General features: G+C 41.2%; 1 protein-coding gene across 1 annotated transcript in view; it reads left to right on the forward strand.

The window, feature by feature from the left end:
• hck (HCK proto-oncogene, Src family tyrosine kinase) overlaps nt 1–11546 on the forward strand; it is a 23600-nt gene extending 12054 nt beyond the window's left edge. Inside the window, exons 3-13 of the mRNA XM_008296124.1 lie at nt 2176–2209; nt 2749–2842; nt 2925–3020; nt 4062–4165; nt 6120–6269; nt 7497–7649; nt 7739–7921; nt 8113–8189; nt 9309–9462; nt 10246–10377; nt 10901–11546. Of these exons, the coding sequence (XP_008294346.1) occupies nt 2176–2209; nt 2749–2842; nt 2925–3020; nt 4062–4165; nt 6120–6269; nt 7497–7649; nt 7739–7921; nt 8113–8189; nt 9309–9462; nt 10246–10377; nt 10901–11103 (1380 nt within the window). The 3' untranslated portion in view covers nt 11104–11546. The remainder of the gene's footprint in view (nt 1–2175; nt 2210–2748; nt 2843–2924; nt 3021–4061; nt 4166–6119; nt 6270–7496; nt 7650–7738; nt 7922–8112; nt 8190–9308; nt 9463–10245; nt 10378–10900) is intronic.
• Nucleotides 11547–14327: the final 2781 nt, after the last annotated feature.

A 14327-nucleotide genomic window follows, 5' to 3' on the forward strand; every position in this document is an offset into this window, starting at 1 on the left:
TTTTAATCTGTCTTTTATCTTTGGTTTTTGGGGCAAACCTGGTTAACTTTAGTGGTTTATCAAAAAAAAAACAGGAATCTGATCTGAAACTAGTCAGATGAATGAAGCAGAGTAAGTTAGAGTTTAGTATTCCCCCCTGAACGGCAGGATAACTTGATCTATGCTTCCACTGTTTGATCTGTGATGTTTGTCTGAGGCGACACACTCGCTGATCATCAGTATCTGAGCGTTTGCGTCCTGGTCAGACTGATCTGTGGCCTCGGCGAGGCGGCAGCAGCAGCAGCAGCAGCAGCAGCAGCGTCTGTGGCTCCTCTGGCAACTCGCTTCCTGTGCGCTGACAGTAATACTTGTTTCACTCTCGGTGAAGAAAGAGGAAATGACAGAAGCAGAAGCGAAGCGCTCAGGCAGGAGATTTAGAATCAAAAGTGTTAAGCAACGCGCACATGGTGCATTATCTCACCGGCGTCTGCATTTACAGACACGTCGTCCGTCCGTCCGTCCGTCCGTCTGTCTGTGCTCAGCTCAGCTTCTTTTTAGACCTTTGTGACTGTTGGGAAGTTAAAATAAGCAAAAGCTATTTTTGACATCATAACTTCACCACATACAGAAACACTTACAGCGAAGATAACTGCCGGCTGATCATTTACATCTGATAAGACAAAGTTCTTACTTCCTCCTCTCCTCTTCAAAAGCTCATTTTCTGTGTATTGATATTGTTTTAGCTGAATTTTGGTCTTAACTTGCTCTGAAACCAGAACAGTTTCTGGGCATTTGTTGGGTTTTCTTTTTTGCTTCTGTCACATTTTTCCGATGTAGAGAGAAGTCAGAAGTGTTTCTGTGCAGCTTGATGTTGTTGTAATGCCAGAAATCACAAGAAAAATACAAACTAAAGGCGAGTTTCTTGGAAAAAGCTTCAGCATTTTGCCCACAGGTGTTACTGATAGTGGAAAAGTGGCTGCCCTCATTCTGTAGATATTTTAATGCTCACATTTTATTTTATTTTTTTCATCCTTGTCTACTATCTGCTCTGTAGAGACACAGTTCAGCCCAATTCAGGTTTTTTTTTTGGTTGTTTTTCGGTTGCACCAAACAGTGCTGGTTATTTATTCACACAGGATTACAAGCGATTTAGATTTTGATGAATTATTATGTTTTTAGTTGGACCTGGAAATCCAATCAACTGTTATTTATATCACACATTAAAGTTCTTTCCAGATTGTCACTACCAGTTAACCAAACAAATCTAAATATTGAGGTTAAGGCCCTATGCTGTTGGTTATGATGTTAATATTTTTGGGTATTTTACATATTAAAGTTTTAAACCATAGAAAAATGTAATAAAATACAACTTTACCTGACTGTGATACATAATAAAGCTGCAGTATTGTTAATTATGGAGCTTAAGCTTGTTAGTTTTATTATGAAGCTACATCATAAATAATGAGAGAGATGAGCCTGATTTTTTTTTAACAAAATTTATCACCCTCCAGAAATATACATGAAAACCAAACAGATCCAAGGATTCCCTGGATCTCCTATGAACAAGCTTTGTTTTTATTTTAATCTTATGTGGATTGTTTGTCACTTGATTCATTCAAAAACTGTTGGGAAGTTTGGGCCCCCCTATAGCTCACCTGGTAGAGCGGGCGGCCCATGAACAGGGGCTGTAGTTCCCGATGCAGCGGTCGTGAGTTCGAATCCCACTCACGACCCTTTGCTGCAGGTCTGTCCCCATTCTTCTCCCCCCTTCCTGTCTCCCTCTATTGCACTAAATAAAGGCAAAAGCCAAAAAAAAAAAACTGTTGGAAAGTTCAAAATCTGCCTTTCTTGCATTAGTTTTTTTATTTTCTGGTGTAATTGTATGAAACTACCATTTGCATTTTAAACCTATCGACACGTTTTGTGGTTCATAAAAGTTCAACCTTCTCAGCACCAAACGGCTGAAGTTAGCTGCTGAAGAAAGTTAAAGATGTAAAGAGCTAAATATTTCCATCGAGACTTAAACTTGTGTGCAGCCCAGAATGTGTCTGCTGGCTGCTTAAATAAGAGTTCACCGTGTTAGTGTTTTGCTTACAGGACCTGCACAGCCAGGAAGTAGCTCACAACTAATTAACGCATCTTTAAAAACTGTTGTTGCAAGAATTAACACCTTCACATGTCTTTTTCTCTCTCCAGGCCAAAATGCTTTCCAATGCAAACTCTTCAGACGGTGAGTTTATCGTCTTCATGCTTCCTAATTCTGCACCTTTTTATCAAAATCAACTATAAATAAATAATAAGGTCAGCCAGTTGTATTTCTGGACCTGCTGTCACCGCCGCTGAACAATATGTCATTTTTAAAAGCCAGAGTAGACGCACAAAAACAAAACCTCTCAGCTCGAGAGAGGAAAGAGCGTCGGCGTGGGTGCAGACGATAGCCCCTCTCACCACACAGCCCTCAGCTCGCAGCAGACCCGCCCTGCTGCTATTATTATCACGCATACCAGGAAGTCACACAGTCAAAGTACGTATGGGGAACCCGGTGTTAGTGACAAAGATAAGCTCTGTTCAGTATTTAAACACAGTGGAAAGAAGAAGAAAAAACAACAACGCACTCAGTCATGCTCGCACATCATGAAAAAACATCTTTCATAGGGTTCATGCTCGTCGCTTTCACATGACAATGCAACAAGGGGCATGTTTTAAAATGCACATCGTGATGACTGCATGTCAACCGGAGGCCCTTTCTCTGCTGTCTTTCCTCTGCAGGCGAGAGCATTGCCATGGCGCTGTACGACTACGAGGCCATCCACGAAGGAGACCTCGGCTTCAAAAAGGGCGACAAGCTCAAAATCCTAGAGGAGTACGTCAATGACAGTCGATCTTTGCTGTTTCGGTTTTAATTTAGTCCGTGCATGTGTAAAGCTGATGGTGTGTCTCTGCAGGTCGGGCGAGTGGTGGAAGGCCATGTTGATCAGCACAGGCAAGGAGGGCTACATCCCCAGTAACTACGTAGCCAAAGACACCCTGGAAGCAGAGGAGTAAGTGGACTGAAAGCACCGTTTAGTTTCCACACACTTGTAAAGAGCACGTGTATCACGGCAGCCTTTGGTTTCCAGTGACTGAGTTTTCTTTGATGGAATCATTACGAAACACAAACCTTTGTCACAAGAAACCGTTCCGGAAAACACAAACTATCACCTGCTGCTGCTGAGAGACAGCTGGTCAGGATGGTCAGGAATCACCAAAAAGCAGGTCTGTTATGAATTAGAAGCTGCTGTCAGTGTCCTCAGGGTTTTACATCAACATGAGCTGAGAGGCTGATGGAGGAGGAAGTTCTTCCTCTAGAGGCAGAACCCTAAAGTTCAACTGGAGTTTGCTGCTGATTACATAGAAAAGAAAAGAAAGAGGCAGAAATGTGTTTGGAGGAGAGAAGGTGAGGCCTTTAACCCCAAGAACCAAAGCTACCATCGAGCATGGAGGTGGCAGCATCATGCTCCAGGGCAGTAAGTGGAATAACGAAGGAGGAGGATCACCTCCACATCCGTCAGAGAAACCTAAAATCACCAGCCAGATGGTTGAGCTGCTTATGGGCGGCTACAGAAGCGCCTAGTTGAGGTGAAAACGGCCGTTTAACTCGCTGTGTGTATAATGTTGTATTTTCAGAGGACCCATAAATATGAATCTATGACAGAACCCAAATGTATAATTGTTTATTTGTGACAGCGACTGATGTTTTTCAGTGATTCCATCGTAGAAAATGAAGCGTTGTCGTGGTCACTAGAAACTGAAGGCTGCCAACTTCTGTTCACGACTCTGAACTGTGAGAAGCTGTCAGTGGAATCACAGTGCATTTCTCTGCACTGTTTTTATCGTTCCTGTCGTAGTGGTGGTGGTGGTGGTGGTGTGTTTTACCTACGACACACAGCAGCAGCATCACACGCTGCGTCTGACACGTTTTTTTTTGTAGTGGAAAAATGAACGAGGAAACCAAGCACGCGATGTGAATAGAAAATGAGAACTCGTGCACCAAGAGCCGTTGACGTGTTTCACTGCTGACTGATCTCTTTCCTGTTGTTCAGATGGTTCTTTAAGGGCGTCAGCAGGAAAGATGCTGAGCGGCAGCTGCTGGCCCCCGGGAACAAAGTCGGGTCCTTCATGATCCGAGACAGTGAGACCACCAAGGGTGAGTCAACACACGGGCAGAGTCAAACTTTTTCTTGTCGTCATACAGAGCAATGAGTTGAAAGATTCAGCTTGTTCTACATACAGTACTTTAATTATTAGACTGGGACTCTAACCCTCTGAACCACAAGCTGTTTGGGGAGTTTTCTGCTCCTGTTACATCTTTACTCACTGTGGGCTCGTTTTTTACTGCAATATAAAGTCCTGCACCTCTATAGGAATTAGTATTTTGTGCAGTATAACACCATTATAATGCCATAAATCATAGAGAATAATAATTTTTATTAATCCCCTATTGGGGGAAATTTACACGCCACAGCAGCATCCAAAAATATAGAAAGAAAGTACCAGAAAATAACAATAATTAAGCAATATGCATCCCTGGTGTCCACACAGGACCAAGGCTCCACCGGCTCCGGTTGGGCAGTCCACACACTGGCTATGTAGAGACTATATGTCCTACTTAGATTTTAAATGTTCCATTCTTGTTTCCTCTCCACCAGCCTGGAGTTAAACCAGGAGGTTAATTGGTGATTCTAAATTGTCCGTAGGTGTGAATGTGAGTGTGCTTGGTTGTCTGTCTCTAAGTGTAGCCCTGTGATAGACTGGTTACCTGTCCAGGTGAACCTGCCTTCACCCTGAGTCAGCTGGAATAGACTCCAGCCCCCCACGACCCTAGTGAGGATTAAGCGGTGGATAGATAATGGATGGATGGACTGTTGGTCACTCCTGAGTCACTTTTGGCTTCTCAGCTGCACTGAAAAAAGCAGAAATTAAATTTTACAGAATTTGGTTTAAGCAAACTTGTAATTTTGGGGAAATGTTTTAGCTGAGACGTGTAGAGGAGGAAGGAACTCTGATGAAATGTCATGATTATAGATTTGTTTAGGTTTCTTTACTAAATGGCGCGTCACTGATAGGGAGTTCAAAAACTATCAGAAAAGTGAAATTCAGATTATTCTCTCTGTTTTTACCGTTTCTTGCTCTGATAAATTGTGTCATTTTGGATTTTTTTTTTTAAAAACATGCCACAACCTGCATTTTACACCCACCACAGATTTTGGCTTCAGAGTATAAACATCATTAACTTTCCTTTAAAACTGCTTATAAAGTCAACTTCACTGAGGATCAGAACCAGACTCTGCAGTTCTCTTTTTAGCATCTTTGGACTCACTGCGCTGGTGTTACGACTTACAGCTTCACTGTTTTGGTTCGCTGTCACGCTCTCATCAAGGCTCAGCTGTTTATAGCCTAAAAAGCCTTGATTAATGTTTTCTACACCAGCAGCCCAGTCAGTGACCAGCTGGTGAACATCGTCATAGAGCTAAGAGAGATTTCCTCAGGAATTGCTCCAGACCTAAAAAGACAGTGAATAATGACTCAGGATAAATACTAGTGTTGCTCAGGGACGTGTAAATAGGCAACTTTATGCCAACACATTATCCTAAATCAACTCAAAGCAGATATAAAACGTCCATTTTTTTGTTTCCAGCTTGTTTCTGCTTTCTCCATGTGAGAAAAAAAATGGCGTTTTTGTCACTCAGTTTTTAAGTTAAATCCTTCAGAATGAGTGACTATGGTGAGTAGTTTAAAGGTGCATTATGGGAAACGTAGGATGCAGGTTTTCTGGAGCTTCACCCATATTATCGTCTTAAATTCAGGATATCTTGACCTCTTGTTTTGATTATTCTTTGTTTAAATTAACAAAAAGATGTCCATTCTGAATCACTAGAGAAGCCTTTAAAGTTTCCCACGTTGATCTAAAGTCAGTCTCAGAAGTTGTCCCACGTCTTTTGGGAAATTCTGGATATCTGAATCCCTATTTTTAAATGTTTTAAAAATGCTGAATCGTCTAAAAATATGTGCTGGTATCAGTAAAAATGCACGTATGTTTGCATCAGCGTTGGAGAAATCCCCCGTGAATCGAATGCTGTTTCGTTTCTGTTCCACCACAGGCAGCTACTCTCTGTCGGTCCGAGACAGCGACATGCAGTCCAGTGACACGGTTAAGCATTATAAGATTCGTACGCTGGACAACGGAGGATTCTACATCTCGCCCCGCATCACCTTCGGCACCCTGCAGGAGCTGGTCGGCCATTACAAGAGTAAGTTAAAAGTTGTTTTACACAACATTTGATGGTTTTACTTCATCGTTTTAATCATCTTTGGACTTATTTAATGGTGAGCAGCTTCACATTCAGTCTGCGTTCCACCACCAAACATATATTACTCTCATAGTGATGTACAGCGCCCTCTGCTGGTCAGCTATAATACCTCAGCTAACATCAGGGACTGCATTGCTCTCTTATTAGCATAGCATCAGTTTCCACACAAACAAGAACAAGATTCACTCTGACCACTAGACATACAGCTGGGAACAAAAGTTTAAGAAGAGTTTCCAGTGATTCCTATAACTCTTATTTTCTGTGATGGACTCACTGAAACTCATGCAAAGAAAATATTTATTTATTTTTTATGGAAATATGACAAAAATCAGCTGGGTGAAAAATATACATACAGCTACTTGAATGATCAGTTTTGCAGTCGCAGTATTTACATTTTCGACAGCTGGCGACTCCTCTAAGCCAATTTAAATTGGGCCCATTTGATCCAGTCATTAGACTTAACCACAAACACCACCACGGAAAAGGCAAAGGACACAGAAGTCAGCGTCCACAGTCAAGTGAGTTTAACATCACAGGCTGAGAAGCTGCAATGGAAGAAGGAAGCTCTTTCTCTAGAAACCGTAAAGTTCAACTGAAGTTTGCTGCTGATCACATGGAAAAAGAAAAGTTCTGAAACAAATGAGCTGTTTGGCCACAATGAGCAGAGTTCTGTTTGGAGGAGAGAAGCCTTTAATCCCAAGAACACCAAACCTACTACCAAGCATGGGGGTGGCAGCATCATGCTCTGGGGCTGTTTTGGCGTCAGTTGAACTCGTGGTTTGAGGATTACCTCCACATTCTTCAGGAAAGCCTGAAATCACCAGACAGAAAGTTGGGTTTTAGAAGCAGATGGGTGTTCCAACAAGACCCTGATACCAAACACGCCAAAAGAAATGGATAAATCAGGCTAGAATTCAGGTTGTAGACTGGTCTCTCCAAAGTCCTGAGTTAAACCCAAGGTGGCAGAAAGCCAACAAATGAACATTTAACCAAATACTAGCATTGCTGTATGTATGTTTTTGCAGATTTTGTCATATTTCCAGAGTTATAGGAGTCTTTGGAAACTCATGAATGGTCTTTGCAAGTTATTTTTTTTTAAAACCATTGTTCACAACTGTAGACACAAAACCTAATCAAATCATGGACATTGTTTTCTGTTGCGTTCAGAGCAGGGAGATGGTCTCTGTCAAACCTTGGTTAACCCATGCCTGAGCCCCAAACCTGAGAAGCCGTGGGAGAAGGACGCCTGGGAAATCCCGAGATCTTCGCTCAAGCTGGAGAAGAGGCTCGGCGCAGGCCAGTTCGGAGAAGTCTGGATGGGTGAGACGAATCGCCGTAGAATCCGATTAGCGACACAGATGATAAAAACCCAACGACTGCTAATCGTAACTGCTGGTTTTTGTTTCAAGCCACGTACAATAAGCACACCAAGGTGGCGGTGAAGACCATGAAGCCCGGCAGCATGTCGGTGGAGGCCTTCATGATGGAGGCCAACCTGATGAAGACCCTGCAGCACGACAAGCTGGTTCGACTCAACGCCGTGGTCAGCAAGGAGGAGCCGATCTACATCATCACCGAGTACATGGAGAAAGGCGAGTATCTGTTCGTGTGTGCAGGGCGGCTGTGGGTCAGGTGGTCCTCCAATCGCAAGGTTGGTGGTTCGATCCCCTCCACAGTCGAAGTGTCCTTGAGCAAGACACTGAACCCAAAGTTGCTCCCATTTGCACTTGCAGATCTCAGACATATCATGATTGCCCTTTCACATGTATTCTTCTTCCTACAGGTAGCTTATTAGACTTTATAAAGAGTGATGAGGGGAATCGCGTCCAGCTTCCAAAACTCATCGACTTCTCCGCTCAGGTGAGGTTTATTCGGTCCTTTGTTCCACACATGCTGGCAGATCCACTGGTTGTTTGGTTGTGAATGAATCCTTTGTTTGTCTGCAGCTTAAATTTGAATATTCACAACATTTCCTAAGTGCGGTTCTAGTCTTTATACTCAATAAGAGAATTTGTGATTAGTAAAATAAAAAATACAGCTTCAAGGGTGTCCTCCAGTGTTAATTGTAAGTATTGGATGAGTTAGATATTTTTTTTACTTGTTGAAGATGCAGATTGCTCATTCATTTCACCCAAAACCACAAAAATTAACCTCCTGGTGGTTAATAGAAAGAAGATGGCATCAAAATACATCATCTGGGGAGCGAGAATGTACAAAATCCAACTCATCTGACCAGCCCATGTCCAGATGTTTTATTGGATCACCAAGAAAAATAAGAGGATCGCTAACGTCACTGGGGTCCATCCTCTGGGGAACATGAATGTCTCTTAGCATCAGTTGTTTTCCTTCCCATCACCGGCTGTAACAAGGTCTAACCAGCCTTGTTTGAAAAAAAAAAAAAAACCCGGCCTTCTAAATATAACAATAGTAATAAGAAGAAGAACTTTATTTATATAACATCTTTTGAAAAGTGCTTAAAGACGGGACAAGAAAAAGAAAAGAAGGAAAAGATTTTAAACGACATAAATGGAAATTGAACTGCATAAGGCTGGTCAGTTAAACAATGTGAAAGATTTTTGAAATTAATAAAACAACAATACCAGGTAAAAAATAAATAAATACATAGTTTTTTTTTTTTTAATCCAAAAATTCTGTATTGGGTTAAGGAAGAAGAACAAGTGTAATAAAAGAACCATCAAGACAAGGAGAGATTACAATTGTAATGGTAAATAAATAGAATAAATACATAAACAGGTAAAGAAATAAAAGGTAAAGGAAGTGAAGAGGAAGAAGGTTTGATTCTGATCCAGTCCTACCATGACTGACAGTTAAATTACTCATCAGATAGAAACGAGATCAACAACACAGAGGAGCTAAATGGAACACGTGATTAATCCTTATGCATATTATAGCATCGTATCAGAGCATCGGTGAGTCCTGGTGTGGACTTTTCTGAACTATGAATTGTCCGTCTTGCAGATCGCAGAGGGGATGGCCTACATCGAGCAGAGGAACTACATCCACAGAGACCTGAGAGCCGCCAACATCCTCGTCAATAAGGCTCTCGTGTGCAAAATCGCCGACTTCGGCCTCGCTAGAATCATCGAAGACAACGAGTACACGGCCAGAGAAGGTACGGCAAAGTGTTTCCTGTTGTGTTGTCGGGTGATTTCAGAAGACCAGTTAAGTTGTGGGATAAATGAGTTGCTAGGGAGGATGCCAAATGTGCACAAATGCCCTGAGCAGCGAGTGGGATTCTCGATTCTCTGGCATTAAAAGGATAAAAGAAGAAGGAAAAAGAAAGTAGCTGCATTTTATTTTGAAAAGCAGGCATATGTCAAAGGGGATTTTTAATGCAGTTTTTTTTTTTTTTTTTTTTTTTAGACAAATTTAAGAGTTTTGTCTGTTCTGGGAAAATCACTTGGTGAAATATCGAATAGGTCATCTCAAATCATGACATTTTTTAAACAATTTCTGCTTGATTTGCCACATTTTTATAGCATAAACTCAGGATAACTATAACGATGTTTGTGAAATTTTAGCTGGACATATCAACAACACTTTTTTTTTAAAATTAACCCACTTTTGGCACATTGTTTTCTGCACATTGAAATTTGAGGCTATGTTTGAACAACAACATCTGAGGAACTATTATCAAACCATTGATTCAATACCTCCAATATAATCGCCAATATCCCACAATCTGATAACGGTGAAAGCTCTGGGCTTTTGTCTTTAATGCCTCCTGAGATATCGACGTTCAAACAACCACAAATTTCAATGTGTGAAGATTCAAGATTCAAGAGGCTTATTGTCATATGTGAGTTTGTGAAGCTAAATGACTCAAGTCTTCATAACAATGTCAACCGTTGAACTGTTTGTTTGTTGTTTTTTTTCAATTTTCCACAACAACCAGGAGCCAAATTCCCCATCAAATGGACGGCTCCTGAGGCCATCAACTACGGCTCTTTCACAATCAAATCCGACGTCTGGTCCTTCGGCATCTTGCTGACTGAGATTATCAGCTACGGACGAACGCCGTACCCTGGTAAGGAAAGCCTCGTGTTCTTAACGGACAGTTTGCCTTCATCCAGGAAGAACCTTATAAACAAGTCTGTTTTATTTTAAACAGCCATCATGTATCAATGGGAATTTTTAGTTTTTTACAAATTTTGTAAAGCTTTTACAATGAAACGCTACACAGCACACTTACTCCTCTTTGAGCCGCATGGTTTGATGTATAATTTGTGTGGGATGTCTTAAAGCTTAAAGGACGAGGTAGGTGCCGAAAACTGTGTCAGAAGAATCTGTAAGAATCAGCCCGAGGAACATTAATAAGTGTGCTTCAATCGTAATGCATTTGCACTCTTAATAACTGAAAAAAACATTTATATTAGCCCCGATGATCGTCGATCCCTATTTAAAGCTACAAATATAATATACATCTATACAAATACCACAAAATCAGAAGGAATATTTGGACCAAACTGCTGATCAAAGCTAATGCAAAACTTCTCATTCACTGTGAAGTCAGCGAGGTTCTGACTCAACCATGTGTTCCTGTTTTTCAGGGATGACCAACCCAGAAGTGATCCGCTCCCTGGAGAAGGGCTACCGGATGCAGCGCCTGGACAGCTGTCCCACCGAACTCTATGAAATCATGCTGGAGTGCTGGAAGAACAAGCCCGAGGAGCGACCCACTTTCGATTACCTGCAGAGCGTCCTGGAGGACTTCTACACAGCCACAGAGAGCCAGTACCAGCACCAGCCGTGAGGCTTCTGCTGCAGCCATGTTCGCTCAGACGGACCGCAGCAGGACGGCCAGTTTCTAAGTGCAGCAGTTGCAGTTCACAGCACACACACACACACACACACACACACACACACACACACACACACACACACACACACACACACACACACACGTGTCTTTACCTTCGTCTCTTATTTGCATTCACTTCCTGCATAGGGACTGTACAGAAATTACTGGTGGGAGGAACTTCTGCTTTGGAAGAACTTAGGCCTTATATAAAAACTTTGATATTGTTTTTGGGAGTGCCGCTGTGTTGGTGTCCCATGTTCAGGGGCTCTAGTCCCTGATGCAGAGGTCATGAGTTCAAATCCTGCTCATGGCCCTTTTCTGTAGATCCTTTCCCCGTTCTTCTCCCCCACTTTCCTGTCTCTGCCTCAAACTGCACTATGAAATACAGGCAAAAAGGCCAAAAATATAAATTAAAATTAAAAACATTGTCTTTGGGTCCCTCTTCTTTTGAATAAGGACATTTTAAAGAATCACAATCAGTGTCCATTTCTTCTCACTGTGAGCTCATTTTTACTGTAACATTAAGTTCTTTGGAAGCAGCACAGCCATGACTAGAGGTAGAGAGAACTCATGAGTGTCTTCTCTGCAGTACGACACAGTTATGAAGCCATAATTCATGAAAACAGGAAAAACTAAAGCTGATTACAGATTTTGCTAAAATTGAAAAAACTCAAATCGACATGCACAATATTCCTCAAAGTGCCCACAGATGTTACCAATATTGTAAAATATATATATGATTTTACATATTATAGATATTTTACTACTTCTGCATGTGTTTCCATGCTTGTCTCTGTATAAACACAGCGTGCAGGATTTTTCTCACCTGACCGTCGGTAGCAGCTCGGTCACTGAGGACCTCAATGCTGCACAGAGGGTCACTGAATTTTTAGCTTTTTAGCTTATCTGGTTGGAGCAAAGGCTTTATTTTCAGCAACTTTTTAATGAGACATGTAGAATAAAGTGATTTGGATTAAATATCACGGGTTTGAACTTAAATTTGGTTAATTTTCCCGAGTGAACGGGGTCCGTTTTTACAGTTTCTGATTCGTTTTTAAAAGACAACCGGCCTTTTGAAGGGTTAAAGGAGTCAAATATAAACATAAATACCATGCATACATGATAAGTCTATGTTATTAGTGGTGTCATGACATAGTCCTACCTCATACTTGGGTCAGGAGCACAACAGATGCTGTCTTGTGCTAAAATGCAGCACCAGATACTTGTCTTCAGCAGCAAGTCATTTGGATGCAAACCAGTAATCGCGTCGTAAATGACTGGACGTAGTGATCGGTGCAGGTTATATCTCCAGCATTTAGCATGAAAAGTGATGCAAAAAGACATTTATTTGTACTTTTACTGGACAAGTTTGTGTTTTGTTGTCATCGCAAAGTGTATAAACAAAAACCACAAAATCTGACATCTGTGTTTTTTAAGCACAGAAGAAGATGTGCAAATATAAAATATAAAAATCCTCTAGGTGTACAAGTGTATCTATGAAAACAGTGGTATAGCTTATTCCAGCAGGACTCTTCTCTTTATATGTGCAAGTAAAAAATACTGCTGGGATTAGGGCGACAAATTTGCAAGAGGACATTTTCCATCAACAATCCTAAAATATAAATAATACTTTTCTGTTTTCAGCCCCCACTCTAATCTGTGTACAGTCCTTAACATGCTTCACAGGTTTTATACGTAGAGTTCATCTTCACACAACATACGAGGCCACGTTCACGTGAGTGTAGGTCGCCTGGATTCAGCAGTTCTGCTCCGTCACACATTGTGCAGGTTTAAACACAGATGTTCACGGCCAGCGTTTCTCAGCTCTGGTTAAACTCGGCGAGCAGCAGCAGCAGCGTTGCCAACCAAGCCTCAGGTTAAACTAAAGGAAAGCAGATATTGTGGACTCTGATTGTGCTCCTCTATTTATATGCTATAGGTGTTTTCCATTCGGCTGTGGCTCGTTTCAGCAGCAGCACTCCCTCACAGTGCCTTCCAGGTTGTACAATATATATTCTATATGATGTGTATATACGCTGCAATGCAAATATTCAGGGTCTTTAATTAATATTGCTTGTTGATTCTTCAGTGTTTTTTTTCCCTTTATTACTTAAATTATTAAAATAAACGGTGCAAACGTACATTTTGCACGTATTTCTGCAAATAGTGAATCTTATTGTATCTTGGATGGAATTGTCTTCTTCAAAGTTAAAGCTTTTTCTATCTTTTTTTTAATATATAAAGAAAGAATTCTTACCTTTTTTCTTTTTTACTCTGTTTGAAAAAATGTGTGTTTTAAGGACCAAAATCCTAAAAAATGTCAGAGCTGGTTTAAGATTTTAAGATTTCCTGCTGTACTCGTCTTTTAGAGAAAACTCTTGAGCCACAATATCTGAGAGATTTTGTTTTTTTTTTCTTACATGAACAGGGTTGTCAGTGAACTGGATCATTACTCAGCACCGTGTATGATGCTCATATTCATAGGGTTAAGAATGTTTCTGTTGTTTTTCTTTATCAGTTTGAAACCTGCTGCATATTTTGTGAGATGCTTCCTTCAATGCAAATGTCATGAAAATGTCTGAATAAATTGTTCAAGAAATTATCTGCGTGTGTGTCTGTGTGTGTGAAGTGATTATTCCACTCTTGTTTTCTTCAATTTGTTGTTCATTTTAATGCCTGGTACCACAAAAGGTGCATCACCTGAAGGATACAATAAACACGACAACAAATGCAGCTGATTCCATCATACTTTATGTCCTATTTGACATGCTTAAGCTTCATTGTTTTCCCTGTAGGGTCTATAAGAGGTTGTTTCATGTCATAAGCAGCACTGCACATGTAAAGACCTGGAGTGGTTTCCTGCTTACATTCAAGCCGACTCAGAAGCTGTCGGCTCCCACATAACGCCTAAAACACAAGAATTATGTGAAGCCACAAAGGCAGCCATCTTGGCACTGCTGGACATTGAGTCGTTGGTGCTACTCACATAACGAGGGGGAGGAGCAACAACCAAACCTCAGGTGTTAATGGCTCCTTAAGGATATCAGTATGTGGAACTCCCAACTAGTCAGTCAGACCTGATGAAGCCTCTTGGATGAGAGGTGGAACGTCTTCAAGGAACTCAAGCAGTTGCTACGATTAATCTACCAGAATAACTATGACCTGGATGACTGAGA

This window comes from Stegastes partitus, unplaced genomic scaffold (genome assembly GCF_000690725.1).
Source record: "Stegastes partitus isolate 25-593 unplaced genomic scaffold, Stegastes_partitus-1.0.2 Scaffold1101, whole genome shotgun sequence".
Lineage (NCBI taxonomy): Eukaryota > Metazoa > Chordata > Actinopteri > Pomacentridae > Stegastes > Stegastes partitus.